General features: G+C 52.6%; 1 protein-coding gene and 1 pseudogene across 1 annotated transcript; one reads left to right on the top strand and one right to left on the bottom strand.

Annotated features, from left to right (window-relative positions):
- The window catches only part of LOC113961545, a 3,554-nt pseudogene extending 1,041 nt beyond the window's left edge, over nucleotides 1-2,513 (bottom strand).
- Nucleotides 2,514-11,437: 8,924 nt separating this feature from the next.
- LOC113961544 (zinc finger protein 239-like) lies at nucleotides 11,438-12,643 on the top strand (the record flags this gene model as incomplete). The annotated part of the gene is made up of 3 exons (XM_027671958.1): nucleotides 11,438-11,775; nucleotides 11,842-12,165; nucleotides 12,229-12,643. Coding segments are annotated over 3 exons (951 nt in total), but the record flags the coding sequence as incomplete, so codon positions are not given.
- Nucleotides 12,644-17,262: the final 4,619 nt, after the last annotated feature.

Here is a 17,262-nt window from a genome sequence, read left to right as displayed (position 1 = left end):
ACTGGGAGGCACTGGGATGGACTGGGATGGACTGGGAGTCACTGGGAGGCACTGGGATGGACTGGGAGTCCCTGGGAGTCACTGGGATGGACTGGAATGGACTGGGATAGACTGGGAGTCACTGGGGTGGACTGGGAGGCACTGGGAGGCACTGGGATGGACTGGGATGGACTGAGAGCACTGGGAGGCACTGGGGAGGACTGGGAGTCACTGGGAGGCACTGGGAGCACTGGGAGCACTGGGAGGCACTGGGAGGAGGTTTGAAGCACACTGGTCCCTTACTGGGACGAACTGGTGTGAACTGGTGCCTGTGGCTCCGCCCCCCCAAGGGCGGGGCCGGGTGGGCATGGCCTCACCTCGGCTCTGCGGCTCCAATTCCAGCAGTTCCCGGCAGGTCTCCACCTATTCCCACAGCACCTGGGGGTTGGCCACGCCCACCTCGGGCCTGAGGGGGCGGGGTTTGGTCAGAAAGGGGCGTGGTTTCACTAAAAGGGGTGTGGCTTGAACCCGTATTGGGATAGAAGCAAAGGGAGGCTAAAGGAGGGTCGAGGTGGGCAGGGCTTAATCAAAGGGGTGTGGTTTAGCCATGAGGGGTGTGGGTTAGCAGCAAAGGGACGTGGCTTAGTAAGAGAGGGGCGTGGCTTAGCAGCAAATGGGCGTGGTTTAGCCAGAAAGGGACATGGCTTGCTCGCCCCATAGGGAAACATAAGGGGGGGCTGAGGGAAGGTCCAGGTGGGCAGGGCCTCGCCGATTGGGTGTGGCTTTCTCCCGGGGGGCAGGGCTTTACCGAGGGGGCGTAGTTTTCTCCCCGGGGGGGCGTGGTTTACCAAAACAGCTCCCGGGCCGTGATTGGCTCCTGCCACCAGGCCTTGTCCTCATCTAGGAGAGAAAAGGGGCGTGGCCACGACGAAAGGGGGCGTGGCTCAAAGGGGCGTGGCAGGGATTGGGCGTGGCTCTCACCTGGCAGCAGCGTCACCTGGCGGTGGGCGGAGTCAGGCTCCCAGGTGATGCCCAGCTGGAGGCATGGCTGCTCGGTGGGCGGGGCCTCTGCGGGGCGGGGCAGGTCCAGGAGCTTTGATACCTGTCAAGGCGTGTTGGGAGAGCCACACCCCCATGCCCCGCCCTAAGCCCCGCCCACCCAGGCCCTGCCCTCCTGTTTAGGGGAAAGGATACCCAGGTGTGGCTGGGGCATGGCGCTCAGGGGAAGGGCAGCCACGCCCCTTCCAGGGCGGAGCCATGCAGGGTCGCCGTCAGGTCCGGGCGATCCGGGCTCACCTGGGGGCGCAGAAACGGTTGGGTTTTAACCCAAAATCGGAGCTTTCCCGATCCCCAAAATGGGCGGTTTTAGCCCCAAAATATTCAGGGTATCAGGTCTACCCGTTAAAGTCAATGGGGTTGAGGGGACAACAGGTCTACCCATTAAAGGCAATGGGGCAAAGAGGACACCAGGTCTACCCTTTAAAGTAAATGGGGATGAACTGGACATCAGGTCTACCCATTAAAGCCAATGGGACAAATGGGACATCAGGTCTACCCATTAAAGTCAATGCGGATCAATAGGCTATCAGGTCTACCTATTAAAGCCAATGGGGCCAAGGGGACACCAGGTCTACCCATTAAAGTCAATGCGGATCAATAGGTCATCAGGTCTACCCATTAAAGTCAATGGGACAAATGGGATATCAGGTCTACCCATTAAAGTCAATGGGGCAAAGTGGACACCAGGTCTACCCATTAAAGTCAATGGGGATCACTGGGCCATCAGGTCTACCCATAAAGTTTATAATAGAGTCCAGTGATCTCAGTAGGTCAGGCCGCACTGTTTTGGGGGGTTTTTTTGGGGGGAGGGGAGATCCAGGTGTCCAAGGGGTTCACAGATGTACAGAGGGGGGGACCCAGAAGTTTTCTGGGGGTGGGGGGGGAATCCAAGCATCCTGACTCACCACGACAGGGCGGGAAAAGACGACAGCCAACGTGGCGTCCTCTCGGTTGACATACACGCAGATGATCCTCGGCGGGGGGGTGGCTTTTTGGGGGAGACCCCGACATTCAGGGGGTGTCCCCTGGTACCCAGGTGAAGGACCCAGGTCTGAAGGGACCCCCTGTCCCCCCCAAATTACCTCGGGAGAGGATGCAGCGCAGGTAGACCCAGGCACTCTGGTCGGTGGGGTCGGTGAAGACGGCGTTCTGCACCAGCTCCAGCTCTGGGAGGGGCAAAGAGGGTACCCCAATATCTCAGGGGGACCCCAGGGGGCATTTGAGGGGGCTCTGGTGAACCCCCAGTGTGTCCACACAATGTTTTGGGGGAGTTGACAAGGAGGCACCCCAAAAATCCAGGTCATCAGGTCTACCCGTTGGAGTCAATGGGGCAAATGGGACATCAGGTCTACCCATTAAAGTCAATGGGGATAAATGAGACATCAGGTCTACCCATTGGAGTCAAGGGGGCAAATAGGACATCAGGTCTACCCGTTAAAGTCAATATGGATAAATGAGACATCAGGTTTACCCATTGGAGTCAAAGGGGCAAATAGGACATCAGGTCTACCCATTGGATAAAATGGGGCAAACTGGACATCAGATCTACCAATTAAAAGTCTGGAAGTTAATAGGCTATCAGGTCTACCCACTAAAGTCAATAGGGGTTAATGGGTATCAGGTCTACCCATTAAAGTGAATGGGGATCAATGAGCTATCAGGTCTACCCATTAAAGTCAGAGGAGATGAGACATCGGGTCTACCCATTAAATGTAATAGGGACAATGGGAAATCAGGTCTACCCATTACACTCAGTGGGGCAAATGGGATATCAGGTCTACCCATTAAAGTCAATGGGGATAAATGAGACCAGGTCTACCTGGGGCAAATAGGACATCAGGTCTACCCATTAAACTAAATGGGGATCAATGAGCTATCAGGTCTACCCGTTAAAATCAATGGGGATGAGACATCGGGTCTACCCATTAAACAATGGGGATCAATGGGTGTCCTGGTTGGAACGGCTGGGACCAATTCATCACTGGATGGGTGTAACCCAAAACTGTGTATTCTATAGCCTTCCATGCCATTTCCCAGAAACTGTTGTCAGCAGAGGCTTGCGAGGTGGGAAGATGTTCCTGTCCTCATACCCTTTTATGGAATTCCCCGCTCTGATACCCTTTTATGGAATTCCCCTCTCTGAGGGAGGGACTGAGCATCCTCATGCCCTTTTATGGAACTCCCCGCTCTGAGGGAGGGACTGAGCATCCTCATGCCCTTTTATGGAACTCCCCGCTCTGAGGGAGGGACTGAGCACTCCCGCCTGAACTGGAGAATATATAAACTGGGAGTTTCGGAACCTTACCACCTCTCGTGGGATCCAGAGGAAGACTGCAGACCACCGCTCTCAACCAGACTGCAGCTCACCGCTCTCAACCAGACTGAGACCACCACCCTCAACTGGACTGCAATCACCACTTTCTGACCAGACTGCAGCAGCTCTCCCACCAGCAGGTTTTTTTCCCTTCTCCCTTTACTTTGGACTCAGGGGGCCAAGGAACACCACTTTTGTTCATGCCCCAGGGTGCTGGGTTATACATTTGGGTTTTGCGGGTTAAAACCAATTGTCTGTCTGTATAATTGTACTTATTGCATTATTTTAATAAATTGTTATTCTGATTTATAATCTCTCTTTTGAGTTGAGTTCATTTCCCCTGCTGGTTAACTTTTAAACCAGCACAACACCTATCTACACAATGATGTTAACCTTGTGTCCAGACCTATCCCTTCCCACCTGGATCTTTGTTAAATCAACTTCAAGATGGCCAATCTGAGCCGCTGCAACCTGGCCCGTGCCAACCTGTGCTGTGCCAGCCTGGAGAGGGCTGACCTGTCAGGCTCTGTGCTGGATGGAAGAGCTGCTGCAGCTTGGGAGGGCTGGGCTTGTGTTAACAAAGAAGAGCTGGAACAAACAGAGTGGTGTAAAACATCGAGTTCTTAAATAGATTCTAGAGTTGTTCTGGTTCCTAAAGCTTTCACATTTCATCACAGTAATGATTTAATGGGATTGACTCCCAAAGAAGAAATTAAAAGTGTCTTCTTGATTGTCTTTGGTGTTGTTCTTCCGGCTCTCACTGACTCCTGTCTGTGCCAGTGTGCCAACCTGCCAGGGGTGAAGATGCTGCGCTCCAACGCAGAGGGAGCGTCCCTGAAAGGCTGCAACTCTGAGGACCCCTCAGGCCTTAAAGCTAATCTGGAAGTTTAGAAGGTTTTTCCTTGTGAATCTGTGCCAACTGAAGCCTGTGTTTGTACATTTCTATGGCCCAGAAAAGGTCCAGCTGTGGTTTGTCCAACCCTGAGAAGGGCCCACAAGGGCTGCACTGAGTCTGTGACCATCTCAGCCCGAAATCCCCTTGTCCTCCTCCAATTCACACAGCTCTGAGGCAGCACCAGTGTGGAGCTGCTGTGTTTCTGACTGTTTTTCCTCACAGAACTCCTTTCTGTGTGTGTTCCAGGTGCCAGCCTGAAAGGAGTGGCCATGGAGGGCAGTCAGATGACAGGAATTAACCTCCAAGTTGCAACGCTGAGAAACGCCAAACTAAAGAACTGTAACCTCGGGGGAGCAACGTTGGCAGGAACTGATTTGGAAGTGAGTTGGGATTCATTTTCCATCCTATTCCTTTCTATCCTATAGTCAGCTGGTAATTTGGGGGATTGCTGGCTTTTGGCTGAGCTCTCCAGCTTCAGACTACAATGGAGTTCAGGTAAATGGACTTCAAGTAAAGCTTTGAACAGAGTTCTGGCTGCATTCCATTGACACTTCTTTTTCTTTTCCCCTTCTGAATTGTGACCTATCAGGTTGTGACCTCCAGGAAGCCAATTTGAGGGGTTCTAATGTGAAAGGAGCCATCTCTGAAGAGGTGCTGACCCCCCTGCACATGTCCCAAAGTGTCAGATAGTGAAGAGAACACGTCAAAGAGGAAGGAATCCAAACATTTGTCGTGACTTTCTTCACCTCCTCCCCTTCCTGAGTTAAAGGAATGGTTATTAGACAACTTCCATTTGCAGTAGTGCCTAAGTAGACTCTTTCTGATCACTTTTGGGGAGGGAATTTTTGTTTCAGAGGTGGAAAGAGAGAGTTTCTCCCTTTGTGAAGAGAGTGAGGAAGTGGTGTGGTTGTGAAACCAGAAAGTGGGGCTGGTTTTGGGGGAGGGTTCAAGACTTTCATTGTTTAGCATTGCCTGACTTTGGAATGCATTTTAATTTCTAAAGCACAATATATGCAGTTCTATTTATTAAGTCTGTAGCTGCAATACGAATAGAAAATGTTGTTGCTGTATAGTAGCAAACAAAGTTGAGGTTTACAGGTAGACAAGTGTATTTACAGTCAGTATCTTCATCCCTGCACGGTGTTCATGCCAGGGGTGGTCACACAGTGCCCACAGGATGTGTTCAGGTCTCTGCTGGGGTGGAAACAGTGGGGAACTGTCCTCAGAGGTCCTAAATTGCTGTGGAGTAGTTGGAGTGCAGGGTTAGAGCAGCTTTATCCCCTCAAATGTGCAGAGGAAGCTGCTGCCCCTGCAGGGACCTGCCCAGAGCCCGGATTGAGTTCCCCCTGGAAGATCCCTGGGCAGAAATGGGATGTCTTAGTTAATGCTCTCCAAAGGAGTGTGAAATTGCACTCTCAATCCCAGCTGGGAAGAAAAATTCCCCTGCTTCCCCATGTCCTGACCGCTCCAGACTGGAGTTCCTGTAGCTTTTTCCTTCTTTGTGGGAAATTCAATGGACAGAGGAAAACACAGAACTGACCCCAAAGCAGAGAGAAGCTCTGGGGTCACAGCACCTGCTCCCCCCTCTTCTTATCCCTGCAGTAGATGAATGAATGGCCCTGTTTCCCCTCAGTGTAGTATGCAAATCCTCCTTGAAAGCATGGGCATAATCCCATTTGCCAGCCAGATCCACTCTGGGCTGCTTCAAGTGGCTGTAAAAGCATCTTGCCTGGGGCCAAGTGCCCCTTGCACACTTGCTTTACCTGGGGAAAAAAGCAGGGAAAGCTGTTTTTTGTGTGAGCACCCTTCGTGTATCAGTGTTTGTGATCTTGGGAATCCTCTTGAATCTGGAACAGTGGCAGATTATCTGTTGTCATAAGATATGTAGGTGGAGATTGTTTTGATATGTGTTTAAAACTTCCTTGAAAATACAACTGATAGAAAACAATGTTAAAAAAAAAGAAAAAGGAAAAAAAGAAAAAAGTAAATAAAAAGAAGAAAAGGAAGAAAAAAGAGAAAAAGGAGAATGAAAGAGAAAAAAAAGACAGGAAAAAAGGAAAAATGTGACAAATAATAAAATAGAAAGAAAAAAGAAAAAAGGGGGGGAAGGAAGCAGAAAGAAAAAAGGAAAGAAAAAAAAAGAGAAAAGAAAAAGACAGAAAAACAACAAAAAAAACCCGTATTGGCCTCGCTCCACTCACGTGCAAATGGCCGCTATGATCCACCGCAAAGACTACAACTCCCGTGGTGCTCCGCGCAAGGCGCAGGCCAGGCGCTGATTGGCTGTGGCGGTGTTTTCTAAACGCGGTGCGCGCGCAGAGCCTCGTGTTGGCTGCTGGGAATTCGTGATGGCGGCGGGACTTGCTTCTGTCTGTGTGAGCTGGCGGGGGATGCGGGGGAGCGGGGCTCTGGGGATCCCCTCGGGGTCTGCGGGGAGCGCGGCTGTGGGTGGAAAGGCTGAAGGGCTCGGGAGGGTTTGGCGGGGGGGATTCGAGGGTTCCCGAGGGTCAGAGCGCAGGGCCTTGGAACCCTCTCGGGGGCCGCGGGGCCCGGGAGGCCTCCCAAGAACCCGGATGTTCGATTCGGGTCCTCAGAAAGTCCTTCGGAAAAAAAATTCAAAACCACCCAACCAAAAAAAGAACCTTAAAAAAAAGAAAAGTGAGGAAAAGGTGAAGGAAAAACTGCAAGGGCCAGGATGTTTTTATTGCTTTGCTTCAGATTTTCCTTGGTCTTCTCCTTCTCAGATTGTTTGCTCCCTTCCTTTACAGAAAGTTCTTCTGCTGTTCTGTGGTTTTGTGGTCCCTTAGGGGCTTTTAGGGGTCCCTGAGGAGATTTTGGGGGGTCTGTGAGGGGGTTTGGTGTTGCGAAGGGACTTAGGGGTGAAGTTGAACGTCCGTGAAGAGGTTTGGGAATCCCTGAGGGAGTTTTGGAGTCTCCGAGGGAATTGGTAGGTCCTGGGGGGCTTGGGGGGGTCTTTGAAGAAGTTTTAAGGGTTTTTAGGGGGATTTAATAAGTCCCAGACGGTTTTGAGGGTCCCTGAGGGGGTTTTTGGGGTCCCTGAAAGGGCCTGGGGGGTCCGAGGTGGGTTTTGCAGGTCACTGAGAGGGTTTAGGGGGTCCTGGGGGGAAATGAGGTCTCTGAGGGGATTTGTGGGGTCCTTCAAGAGGTTTCAATGGGTCCAGAGGAGGATTTCTGATGGGATTTCAGGGGGTTTGTAGGGATTTCATGGGGTTTCTGTGTCAGCAGACCAACCCCAGGGAAAGGGGATCCCAATTTCTCCCCCTGAACCCCAGAGACCCCCAAAACTCAGCAGACAGAGACCCCACAGGGAGGGGAGCCCGGGGGTCCCCTAAAGCCCAGCAGTGGGGTTCAGGGGCTCCCCCAGCCCCCAGGGGAGGGGTCCTGGGGGGTGCCTCCAAAAATCCGGGAGGGGAGATGTACCACATGTGGGTAAGGGGATCCCAGTGCCCCCAGTGTATCCCAGTGACCCTCAGTATGGCCCAGTAACCCCCTCAGTGACCAACCAGTGTTTCCCAGTGACCTCCCACTGCTCCAGTATGGTCCAGTGATCCTGCAGTGAGCACCCAGTAACCCCCAGTATGGCCCAGTAACCTCCCAGTGACCTCCCGTGTGTCCTGGTAATCCCCCAGTAACCTCCCAGTGCCCCCTGGTTCCCCCCCAGTGTGTCCCAGTATCCTCCAGTAATGACCCAGTGCCCCCCAAAGCCCCCCACTGTCCCCATTGTGTCCCCAGATGCCCTTGGCCTTTCTGTGAGCGTGGCAGGGAGGGGGGATGTTTTTGTGGTCAGAGGATCCAGGGGGGGCTCCTGGGGTGAGACGAATGGTTGGGGACATGAGGGATGGGGTTTGGGGACAGTGGGGTGGGGTTTGGGGACAGTGGAATTGGGGGTGCCAAGGGGGGTATTGGAGCCATGGAGAGGCCCTGGGGACATTGGAGATACCAGGAAGGTCTCGAGGTGTGAAGGTGGGAACTGGGGACACCAAGAGGGTATTGAGGACACCGGGGGGGGTCTCAGGACTCACCTGCTCTTGGTGCAGTCCCTCCTCCCCCCCTGGGCCCCATTAACCCCCCCCAAATGTCCCCTAACCTCCATTTTCCCTTTAATCCCCTCCCCCCACAGATCCATTTGATGCCCCAATGCCCCTAAGACCTCTTTTAACTTTTCTAAATGCACCCAAAGCCCCCCCAAAAACCCCATCCAAACTCCCCAGATTGTCCAAATCTCTCCCAGCCCCCCCCCTCAAATCCCTTCCAACCCCCCCAAAGAGGGATCACCTGGCACCCTGAGACAGGAACACAGTGGGCTGTACTAGGGCACTGGGGGGGCTCAGGTGTCCCACGACAACATTGCCCAGGTCCAGGAGAGATCTGGGGAGCAGTGATGAGACTGGTCTGTACTGGTCTGTCCTGGTTTGTACCCACAATCCCCAAAGCCCCTCCCCAGCTCCCCCAGGACACTCCCACACCGCAAAGCTCCCAGGATTCCCCAGGCCCCAGACTTGGTCCTGCTGCCCCTTGAGCATCTCCAGCTGCTGCAGAACCAGGCATTTCATCAGCAAATGTGCAGGTGACACCAAGCTGGGGGTGTGTTGATGTGCTGGAAGGCAGGAGGGCTCTGCAGAGGGACCTGGCCAAGCTGGATCCATGGGCTGATTGCAAGGGGATGAGGTTCAAGCAGGCCAAGGGCTGGGTCCTGCCCTTTGGCCACAAGAAGCCCCGTCAGCCCCCCGGGCTGGGGCCAGAGTGGCTGGAGAGCAGCCAGGCAGAAAGGGAGCTGGGAGTGTGGATGGACAGGAAGCTGAAGAGGAGGCAGAGTGTGGCCAGTGTGATGTTAGAAAAGCAGGATAAGTTCTGGGATGGTTCTAGAAGAAGAAAAAAGCCCACAGGCCAGTGTAACCAGGCAGCCCTCAGCTTGCACATTATCTCCCCTCCCTGCAGGTTCATGTCCTCGAGACCAGGCCCTGAGAATAAGTGCAAGGCAGAGGTGCTGCTGAGGTAGGACAGCCCTGTGGTGGGGAAGACGTGAAGCTGTGGGTGCCCATCCCCGAGAAGGTGCTGTCTCCATCCCCTGTGTGCCAGGTGAGCTGGGGCTTTGCTGCAGAGCTGCGGGCGCTGATTTGAGCGGCTCCAAGTGCTGAGATGGTGGACACCCAGGAACACAAACTGTGCCTGACCACGGAGCCTGCAAGGAGGAGCAGAGACAGCCCTGGCAGTGTGGGGGGGCCAGGTTGTCCCTGTGCCTTCCCCTGCAGGCCCTGACTGTCCCTGCTGGGCCCCTGTCCATCCCCATCAGGCCTCTGCCCGTCCCCCCCTGGGCTGAGCTCCCCCCAGGAACTGCCGTGGAGCTGAAGCTGCTGCCATCCCCCCCTGCAGCCGCTGCCCCAGCCAAGGGAGCAGCAAAGGCAGGGCCAGGAGCAGAGGCAGCAGCAGGGGAGCACTGGGGGGGCCGGGAAGCTCTTGTGTGGGGCAGGAAAGAGGCGCTGGGCACGAGGCCGGGGCTGTGCTGAGCAGGCCCAGCCCTCACATCCCCCCAGCCAACGCCGGCTGCCCGGGGGGTGCGGGAGGGACCCCCAGCCCGTGTGCCCCACACTCAGCTGGCAGAGAAAGAGCCAAGGGACAGGGCCACGGGCAGGGCCATGGGTGAGGGACAGGCAGGGCCATTGCAGGGCCACGGTGAGGGCACAGCCTGTGACAGCAGAGCTGCCCAGGGCCGGGGGCAGCCGGGGGTGTTGGTACCAGCCAGTGCTGGGGCCGAGCAGAGCACGAGGCCTCTTGCAGACCTCTGGAGCAGCCTCCCACTTGCCAGCCCCACCCTGGTGGGGTGACACTGTGCCCTCCCTACGGGACACTCCCCCAGAAATCTTTCTGGGGGCCTTTTGTGTCTATTCCTGGTTGCTGATTGATGCTGGGGACCTGAGGGAGCCTCTGCAATCCCATCCATGGGGCACAATCTCCTCTCCAGAGCTTGACTTCTTGCAGCCTTTGCAGGGAAATCTGTGCTGGCAGCTGCATCCTGAGCCCGAGGGCAGTTTGTATTCCCGAGTGCTGATCCATCCTGGGGACCCAAGGGATCCTCTGCCATTCCATCCATGCAGCAGGAGTCACCCTCCTGCCCTTGACTCCCTGCAGAGGAACAAGTGCCATCTCTCTGTTTGGGAGAAGCCAGATGCTGCCCCTGGGCCATCAGAAGTGGTGCTGAAGCCTCTTTCAGCCCAGCCCCGGGTGCAGTTTTCTCATCCCCTCAACGAGTGCCCGCTGCCCCAGCCGGCACTGACCAACCAGGGCGTTTGGCACACGTGGTTTGGTGGTTTGGAGAAACAGCCTCGGACTGGCAGGGGGCCAGAGAACCTCGAGTAACAGCCCTGGCGAGGTGCCTGTACTGGCAGGGGGCCAGGGGATCACTGCTCCACGGAACCGGCTGGAGCTCTGGGTGAGCCTGAGCTGAAGGACCTGTGACCTGTGGATGAGTCCAGGATGGAGCAGAGACCCCCTTGCAGCCTGGGAGGAGCCCACACCGGAGCAGCGGATGCCCAAAGGAGGCCGAGAGCCCATGGGAAGCCCCTGCAGAGCTGAGGGAGCAAAGCCCTGGTTTCCAGGGCTGCCCCCCCACCCCAGTTTGTTTTTGGGACAGTTTTTTTGGTCTAATCTTCATATTTTGGAGTATTTTTTAGCCGAATCTCAACTTTTTGCAGTTTGAGGGGGCAGGGGTCTTCCTGCTATTTTTGAGGGGGTTTTTACCTGAATGTCGATGGTTTGGGTTTTTCTGGGCTGAATCTTGGTGTTTTGGAGGTTTTTGTGGTCACAGGATGCCCGGTGAGTTCTAGAGATGGACTTGGGCAGGAGGAACCCCCAAGCCAACGCACTCAGCCCTTTTTTTTTCCTCCCATCAGGATTTCTCCTTCCCAAAACTTGGACAGATGGAGGAGGAGGCTGCGAGGAAGAGGAAGATGCCTTGGGCCCCCCAGGCAGGTGAGGAGGAAGTCAGTGGCCCTTTGGGCCGGTGTTGTACTGGCTCTGGCAGCCGAGCATGGCCCCCGGCTGCAGGACAACCCCGCTGCCACCGCCATCTTGCCGGGGCCGGAGTTGGGGGGATGTCCTTGGCCTTCCCTGTGGGCCAGAGGCAAATCCCCTCCCTGTCCTTCTTGCTTCCTGCCCCAGGCCCCGAGCTGAGGATGGAGAGCCCGGAGGGCAAATCCCCCCGGCAGACCCTGGTGGGAGAGGCCATTTTGAAGGGCTCCACGGTGCAGGAAGGCAGCGGGGAGGAAAAGGGCCGGAGATCCCCCCACAGGAGGGGCTCCAAAGCCAGCCCAGGGTGCTCTGAGGAGGAAAGACCCAGCCTGTGCTGGGAAGGTGGCCGGAGCTTGAGCGGGAGCTCTGACCTGGTGGTCCCTGAGCAGCCTCCCAGCAGGCAGAAGCCCTTCAGGTGCTTGGAATGTGGGAAGAGCTTCAGGACAAGCTCCCACCTGATCCGACACCAGCACATACACACCGGAGAATGGCCCTACACGTGCAGGGAATGTGGAAAGAGCTTCAGTAACAGCTCCAACCTTCTCACCCACCAGCACATCCGCAGTGGAGAACAGCTCTACATATGTGGGGAATGTGGCAAGAGCTTCAACCAAAACTCTAAGCTGATCCGACACCAGGCCATCCACACTGGGGAACGTCCCTACCCATGTGGGGAATGTGGGAAGAGCTTCAGGGACAGCTCCGCCCTCCGCAAACACCAGTACATACACACTGGGGAGCGTCCCTACACGTGTGGGGAATGTGGGAAGGGCTTCAACAAAAGCTCCAAGCTGATCCAACACCAGGCCATCCACACTGGGGAACGTCGCTACACGTGTGGGGAATGTGGGAAGAGTTTCAGTGACAGCTCCACCCTCCACACCCACCAGTACCTACACACTGGGGAATGGCCCTATACATGCGGGCAATGTTGGAAGAGCTTCACGAAGAGCTCCCACCTCCTTATCCACCAGCGTATCCACACTGGGGAACGGCCCTACAAGTGCATGGAATGTGGGAAGAGGTTTCAGACCAGCGCACATCTCCTCCTGCATGAGCGGACGCACACGGATGAGAGGCCCTTCCGCTGCACCGACTGTGGGAAGGTCTTCAAGCACAACTCCACCCTCGTCTGGCCCCGGCGCATCCACACCGGGGAGAGGCCCTACAAGTGTGGGGAGTGTGGGCAGAGCTTCACCTGCAGCTCTTACTTGACCTCACACCAACAGACCCACAAGTAAGGGAAGCCCTACGAGTGCCCCAACTGCGGAAGAGCCTCGGCTGCTGCTTCCACCCCGAATGAAGCCCCTGATGGTGAGGCAACCCCTGGAGTCCAGTGACTGTCAGTCCATCCCTTTCGACCACAAAGGGCCAGTCCCCTTTCACGGGGGCAGGTTCTTCCAACAGAACCCTTCCTGGGGGTGTGTGTGGAGATTCCTGCCTTGGCTGGGGAGCCCCCCAAGGTCACTGCTGGAGGTTGAGAGCAGAGATCTCCCCAGGAGCTTTGGTCTGGGGGAGTTCCATCCATCTCTAATTAAGAATTAGTGCTTTTGTGCCAGCTTGAGTAGAATTGCTTCAACAATTGCTTTACTGTAGAGCACTGTCCCATCTTATCCTGTACTCCTGGTAGTTTTAGTGTTTGTATTGTGCAGTAAATAATTCTGATGAAGATCTTTTGTCTGATCATTTGTAACCCTAAATAACTCATTTCTATCAATAGATCTGATTTGCCATCATTAAAAGCTGGGGGACAAAGTGTTTCAGTCACAGCTCTGTAATTCCTCTAAACTGAAAGTGTTGTCATAATCCAAGGCTGAGATTGAATCCAGCAGCCCCCAGCACCCCAGAAAAGGAGTTAGGTGGGGTCCTGGCTGGGCTTTGAGTGTGTTTGGGAGTCTTTGAGGGGCCGTGGGAAGGTTTTTGGGGGTCCCAGCACCTTTTGGTGTGAGCTGGATGCTTTACTGAGGGGCAGGTGCCCTCCCAAATCCCACCCAGAGCGGGTTGACACGGGGGGACACAGGGGGATCCCCATTCTCGATCCATCTCAGGCCGGTTCTGCCCCCCCCAAACTCAGCTCCACCCCTTGGGATTCCCCCAAGCCCCTCCTCCACTGCCCCCCAATAACCGGGACCGGGCAGGAAGCGGGGAGGGCCCGGCAGTGTCTAACAGAGATAAATCAAGGCATATCTCTCTTTCTTTTACCCCCTGGGCAGTGACCATCAAGAGGCGTCCCTGCTTCACAGCAGAAGCTCCACACACTTCAACAAAGTCTGTGGAAGAATCTGCTCTATGAAAGTTTGACCTGGGCTTTTATGCTTATCCAGTGATGGATGGCCAGCCACATATTCCCAGGCCAGTGAGCAGCTGGTCTGTCAAACTCTGCTTCCAAAAGCAGGATGTGTGTTGGAAGGTTGGGGAACCAGGCTGGGTTTGGCACAATTCAACACTAAACCAACCCCTTGGCACCAGCAGTAACTCCCCACAGAGAGCTTGCAGTGCTTGCTTTCTCTAATCAGATTCTTTTCCAGGTAGAACATCCTGCTACAAGGGGTCTGTTAGCACCCGCCCCAGAAAGGGAGAGTAACCCAGGTTCTTAAAAAATCCCTTGGGGTGGATTTAGAGTGAAACGACACTTAATAATGAGTGTTTGAAAATATATATATGTAGGGGTTTTTTTAGAACACTTTTGTTTCAAAGGTAAACAGGTATGTTACCATTTTGGGTGTTATCATCTCTATCTCTCATCTACAGCAATATGGCATAAAGATAACCTTTGGAGAAAGTGCATAAGGGAGAGCAAGGAAAGACAGGATAAGGGTAAGGGAGAGTAAGGGAAAGCAAAGCTGAGAGTGGAAAGATGTCTATAGTCACCGCCCACGGGGTCCAGCGATGGAACTTGGGAGTTGCAGCTTCCATGTCTGTGAGTTGGTGGCCTTGATCCATTGGGGGTGGGGGAGGGAAGCCCCCACACTCCAAGAAGTTATGAGTTATTATATCCATGGATGGTGTCCCGGGCCATGCCACGAACCCCCAACATCTCCTGGGCCTGCGCAGAGTTCCCGTGAGGGGCCTGGGAAAAGGGTTTTTCCTGCCTTTCAAGGTTGGCAGAGGGGGGGATGGGCTTTGATGGGCCATCAGAGGTCTAATGCAAAAGTCCTGCAGAAGCCTGCAAGAGTCCCTTGGCAATCCTAGAATGCACAAATCATGAATTGTTTCAGTCTCTGACACCACCCTGTGATTTATGCATTCAATAATTTCTCTTCTTTTGTTGTTCACTGTGAATCTTCTTTGTGGGCAGTGCCTTTCCTGTAGTGGACAGAAAGAGAGTAAAGTAAAGAAAAGGAAGAGATAGCACAAATCTTTTCCCAATGCAATGCAATTTCTAAAAAACCTTACAGTAAAATACTAAGCATATGGGACATAACAGGATCTCAATAGCTACAGTAAAATTTCCTAATATTAACAAAGGTACAAACATCAGGATTTAATACTGTCACAAAACTAATTTTCACTAGCCACTGTCTCTATCCTGTGAGTAGTATTGTTCTATAATACTGTGTCTGTTAGAGGAGCCAATGTGTCTTGAAATTGGACCTGAAATTACCCATCACTTTTATGCAAATACATTGAGTTACTTGGGAGTTGGTACAAGGCTTTCTTATATTCTCTTCAGGTCACACTTTCTTTTCTTTTGTCTAGATTTAGTTTTATTTGTTATTATTTTGAGAAATTTAGCCAAATATAAAATTTGATGCCTTCAGAGGCAGGGGGTTAATGCATCTAATACATATTTGTATGATTCTAAATATGCATAAATTCTTGTACAAACTCCCAGGCTAAATTTGGTGGACTTTCAATTGATTGAGACAGAATTATACATATCTAAAATCTTCTCCCAAGCCAACTTGTTTTTCAAAAAAAAGACAAAATAAACTTGACAAAAATTAAACTAGCAATACATAAAATGGCTTGTCTTACACAATCTTACCAGTGAGTTGCTCATGATAAAAACACAAATAAGTCAACAATTATTAATAAGCTGATCATACAAGCAATTTTGGGAGCAGAGGAGACGCAAACACAATGTTTGTGGTAAACTTTTACATATTGCAAAACTACTGAGACAAAAATACACACAGACGTGCACATCACAAAGTTATTAAGATAAAAACACAAACACATGCAAACCATCAGTGCTGCAAAGAACAGTAGAACTCTCCAGTCCTGTTGCCACTTTGTTTTCTCATGGCATACTTGTAAACTGATAACAGAAGCAGTTGTGGGGGCAGTTATCTCTTCTGCCCATTGCAGCAATTGAAAGCTTTATCGCTCTCACGCAGTTTGATCTCATCTGCTGGCAGGTTCCTGCAAAAAGAGGAAATCTGGCCCACTATGGACCCATTATTAAAAAGAAGGAATTATCTATTTATCCAACTCCTTTTCTTATCTGACATGATGCCACTAGGGCAGCAATAATGGAGAAGTCTGGAACATGTTTTCTCCAAAAAGCAAATAAACCCAGAGCATGCTGGAGCTCCTTTTTACTCCTCAGCATCTTTATTTGCTCTAGGGTGGCCAAGGTGTCAGAGGGAATACACACTGCTACTTTTTCTGTGGGAATTTGAAGTCAATGTGTCAAACTGTGGGGTTTATTAATTGAGACAGAGAAGCAGATATGTTTCTGAATGTTAGTTCTTTCTCTGTGTCCATTCAATCCCACACACCTCAAACCCTGCACTCACACAATATATTGGGAGTGTTTTAAGATGGCTTTTAATTGAGCCAAAGAGGAAGAAAAAAATTAGTTCGAACCTTGCACCAGAGCCAAAAAGACACGTGCCCTGATTTCACTGAAATGCATCTACTCTAACAGGCTTATCTAAACTAATCCACCAAATTAGCTGCAAGAAGGTACATTCAAGAAAGCTCCTTTAGGGGGTTGGCGGGGACAAAGCATCCACAAAAAAAATAAAACAACACTAAAAAAAGCCCAACCTAACACCCAACTTATCATCTCTTTACATATTTTATAAAAAACGTGTCGCTGTAGTAAAAGCTGTAGAAACTGCATTCTTACATTTCTGAAGCTATCTTACACTATACACAGTGCACTGATCTATAAACCATATCTGAAAGGGCACCCTCCTCTGTTTATTTTCTTTTATTTACCCCGGAACATTCCAGTGGGTTTTCCCTGCGCCCCCTTCCCAAACTGTGCTCCCGCCAGCCAGGCTGTTTGCTACATTCCATGGCCGACCCTGCGCACTCGGCACGGGCACGCTCCGGGCGCGGCGGCGGCGGGCGGGGACCAAAAGCTCGCCCGTGCCTGATCAAGGGCTCAAAGCCCCGCCCCGAGCTCATGAATATGCAGCAGGGCGGGACATTTGCAACCCCCGGGACGGCCCATTGGTGGGGCGGCGGCCAATCAGGCGCCAGGGGCGCGGGGGCAGCAGGCAGAGGGTGGGGGCGGGGCAGCGGCCTTGGAACAAAGCCTTGGAAATCTTTTATCCATACACGGGATGACTGGAACCATCACTTACATCAGGGTTATCTGTACATGCTGTCTTTATGTCCTCTGACATCTAATGCATGGTTTTTAAAACGAGATTAAAGGGGTTGCATTTTTTAAAGGTGCAAGGAACACTAAATTCAACCCTCACAGTTGAATAAATAACACTCCAATAAATCCCGACATCAGAAAAGCATCTCTTTTAAGTCCTGAAAACCAGAAAAGGGACTTTCCACGTGGGTATCCTGTCATCCAGAACTAGAAGGGAAGAATTCAATAGAATAAAATATTCTCTCCAAGATCCAGGTGAGATTCTCTCTCTTCTAACATTTCACTGACCTAGGAAGCAAGAACTTGGCACAGAATTAATACTGGAGAAAAATGAGACCAGTGAAACATCCTGAGCTCAGGAGAACCTGACTGTGCTGGGCAATCAGAACTTTCACCCTGGGAAATGAACTGCTCTGAAACAGTGGG

Source organism: Neopelma chrysocephalum, unplaced genomic scaffold (assembly GCF_003984885.1).
Source record: "Neopelma chrysocephalum unplaced genomic scaffold, ASM398488v2 Primary Assembly neopelma1_97237, whole genome shotgun sequence".
Classification (NCBI taxonomy): Eukaryota; Metazoa; Chordata; class Aves; order Passeriformes; family Pipridae; genus Neopelma; species Neopelma chrysocephalum.
Note: the sequence above shows the minus strand (reverse complement) of the source record. Positions and strands in the feature narration are given on the sequence as shown.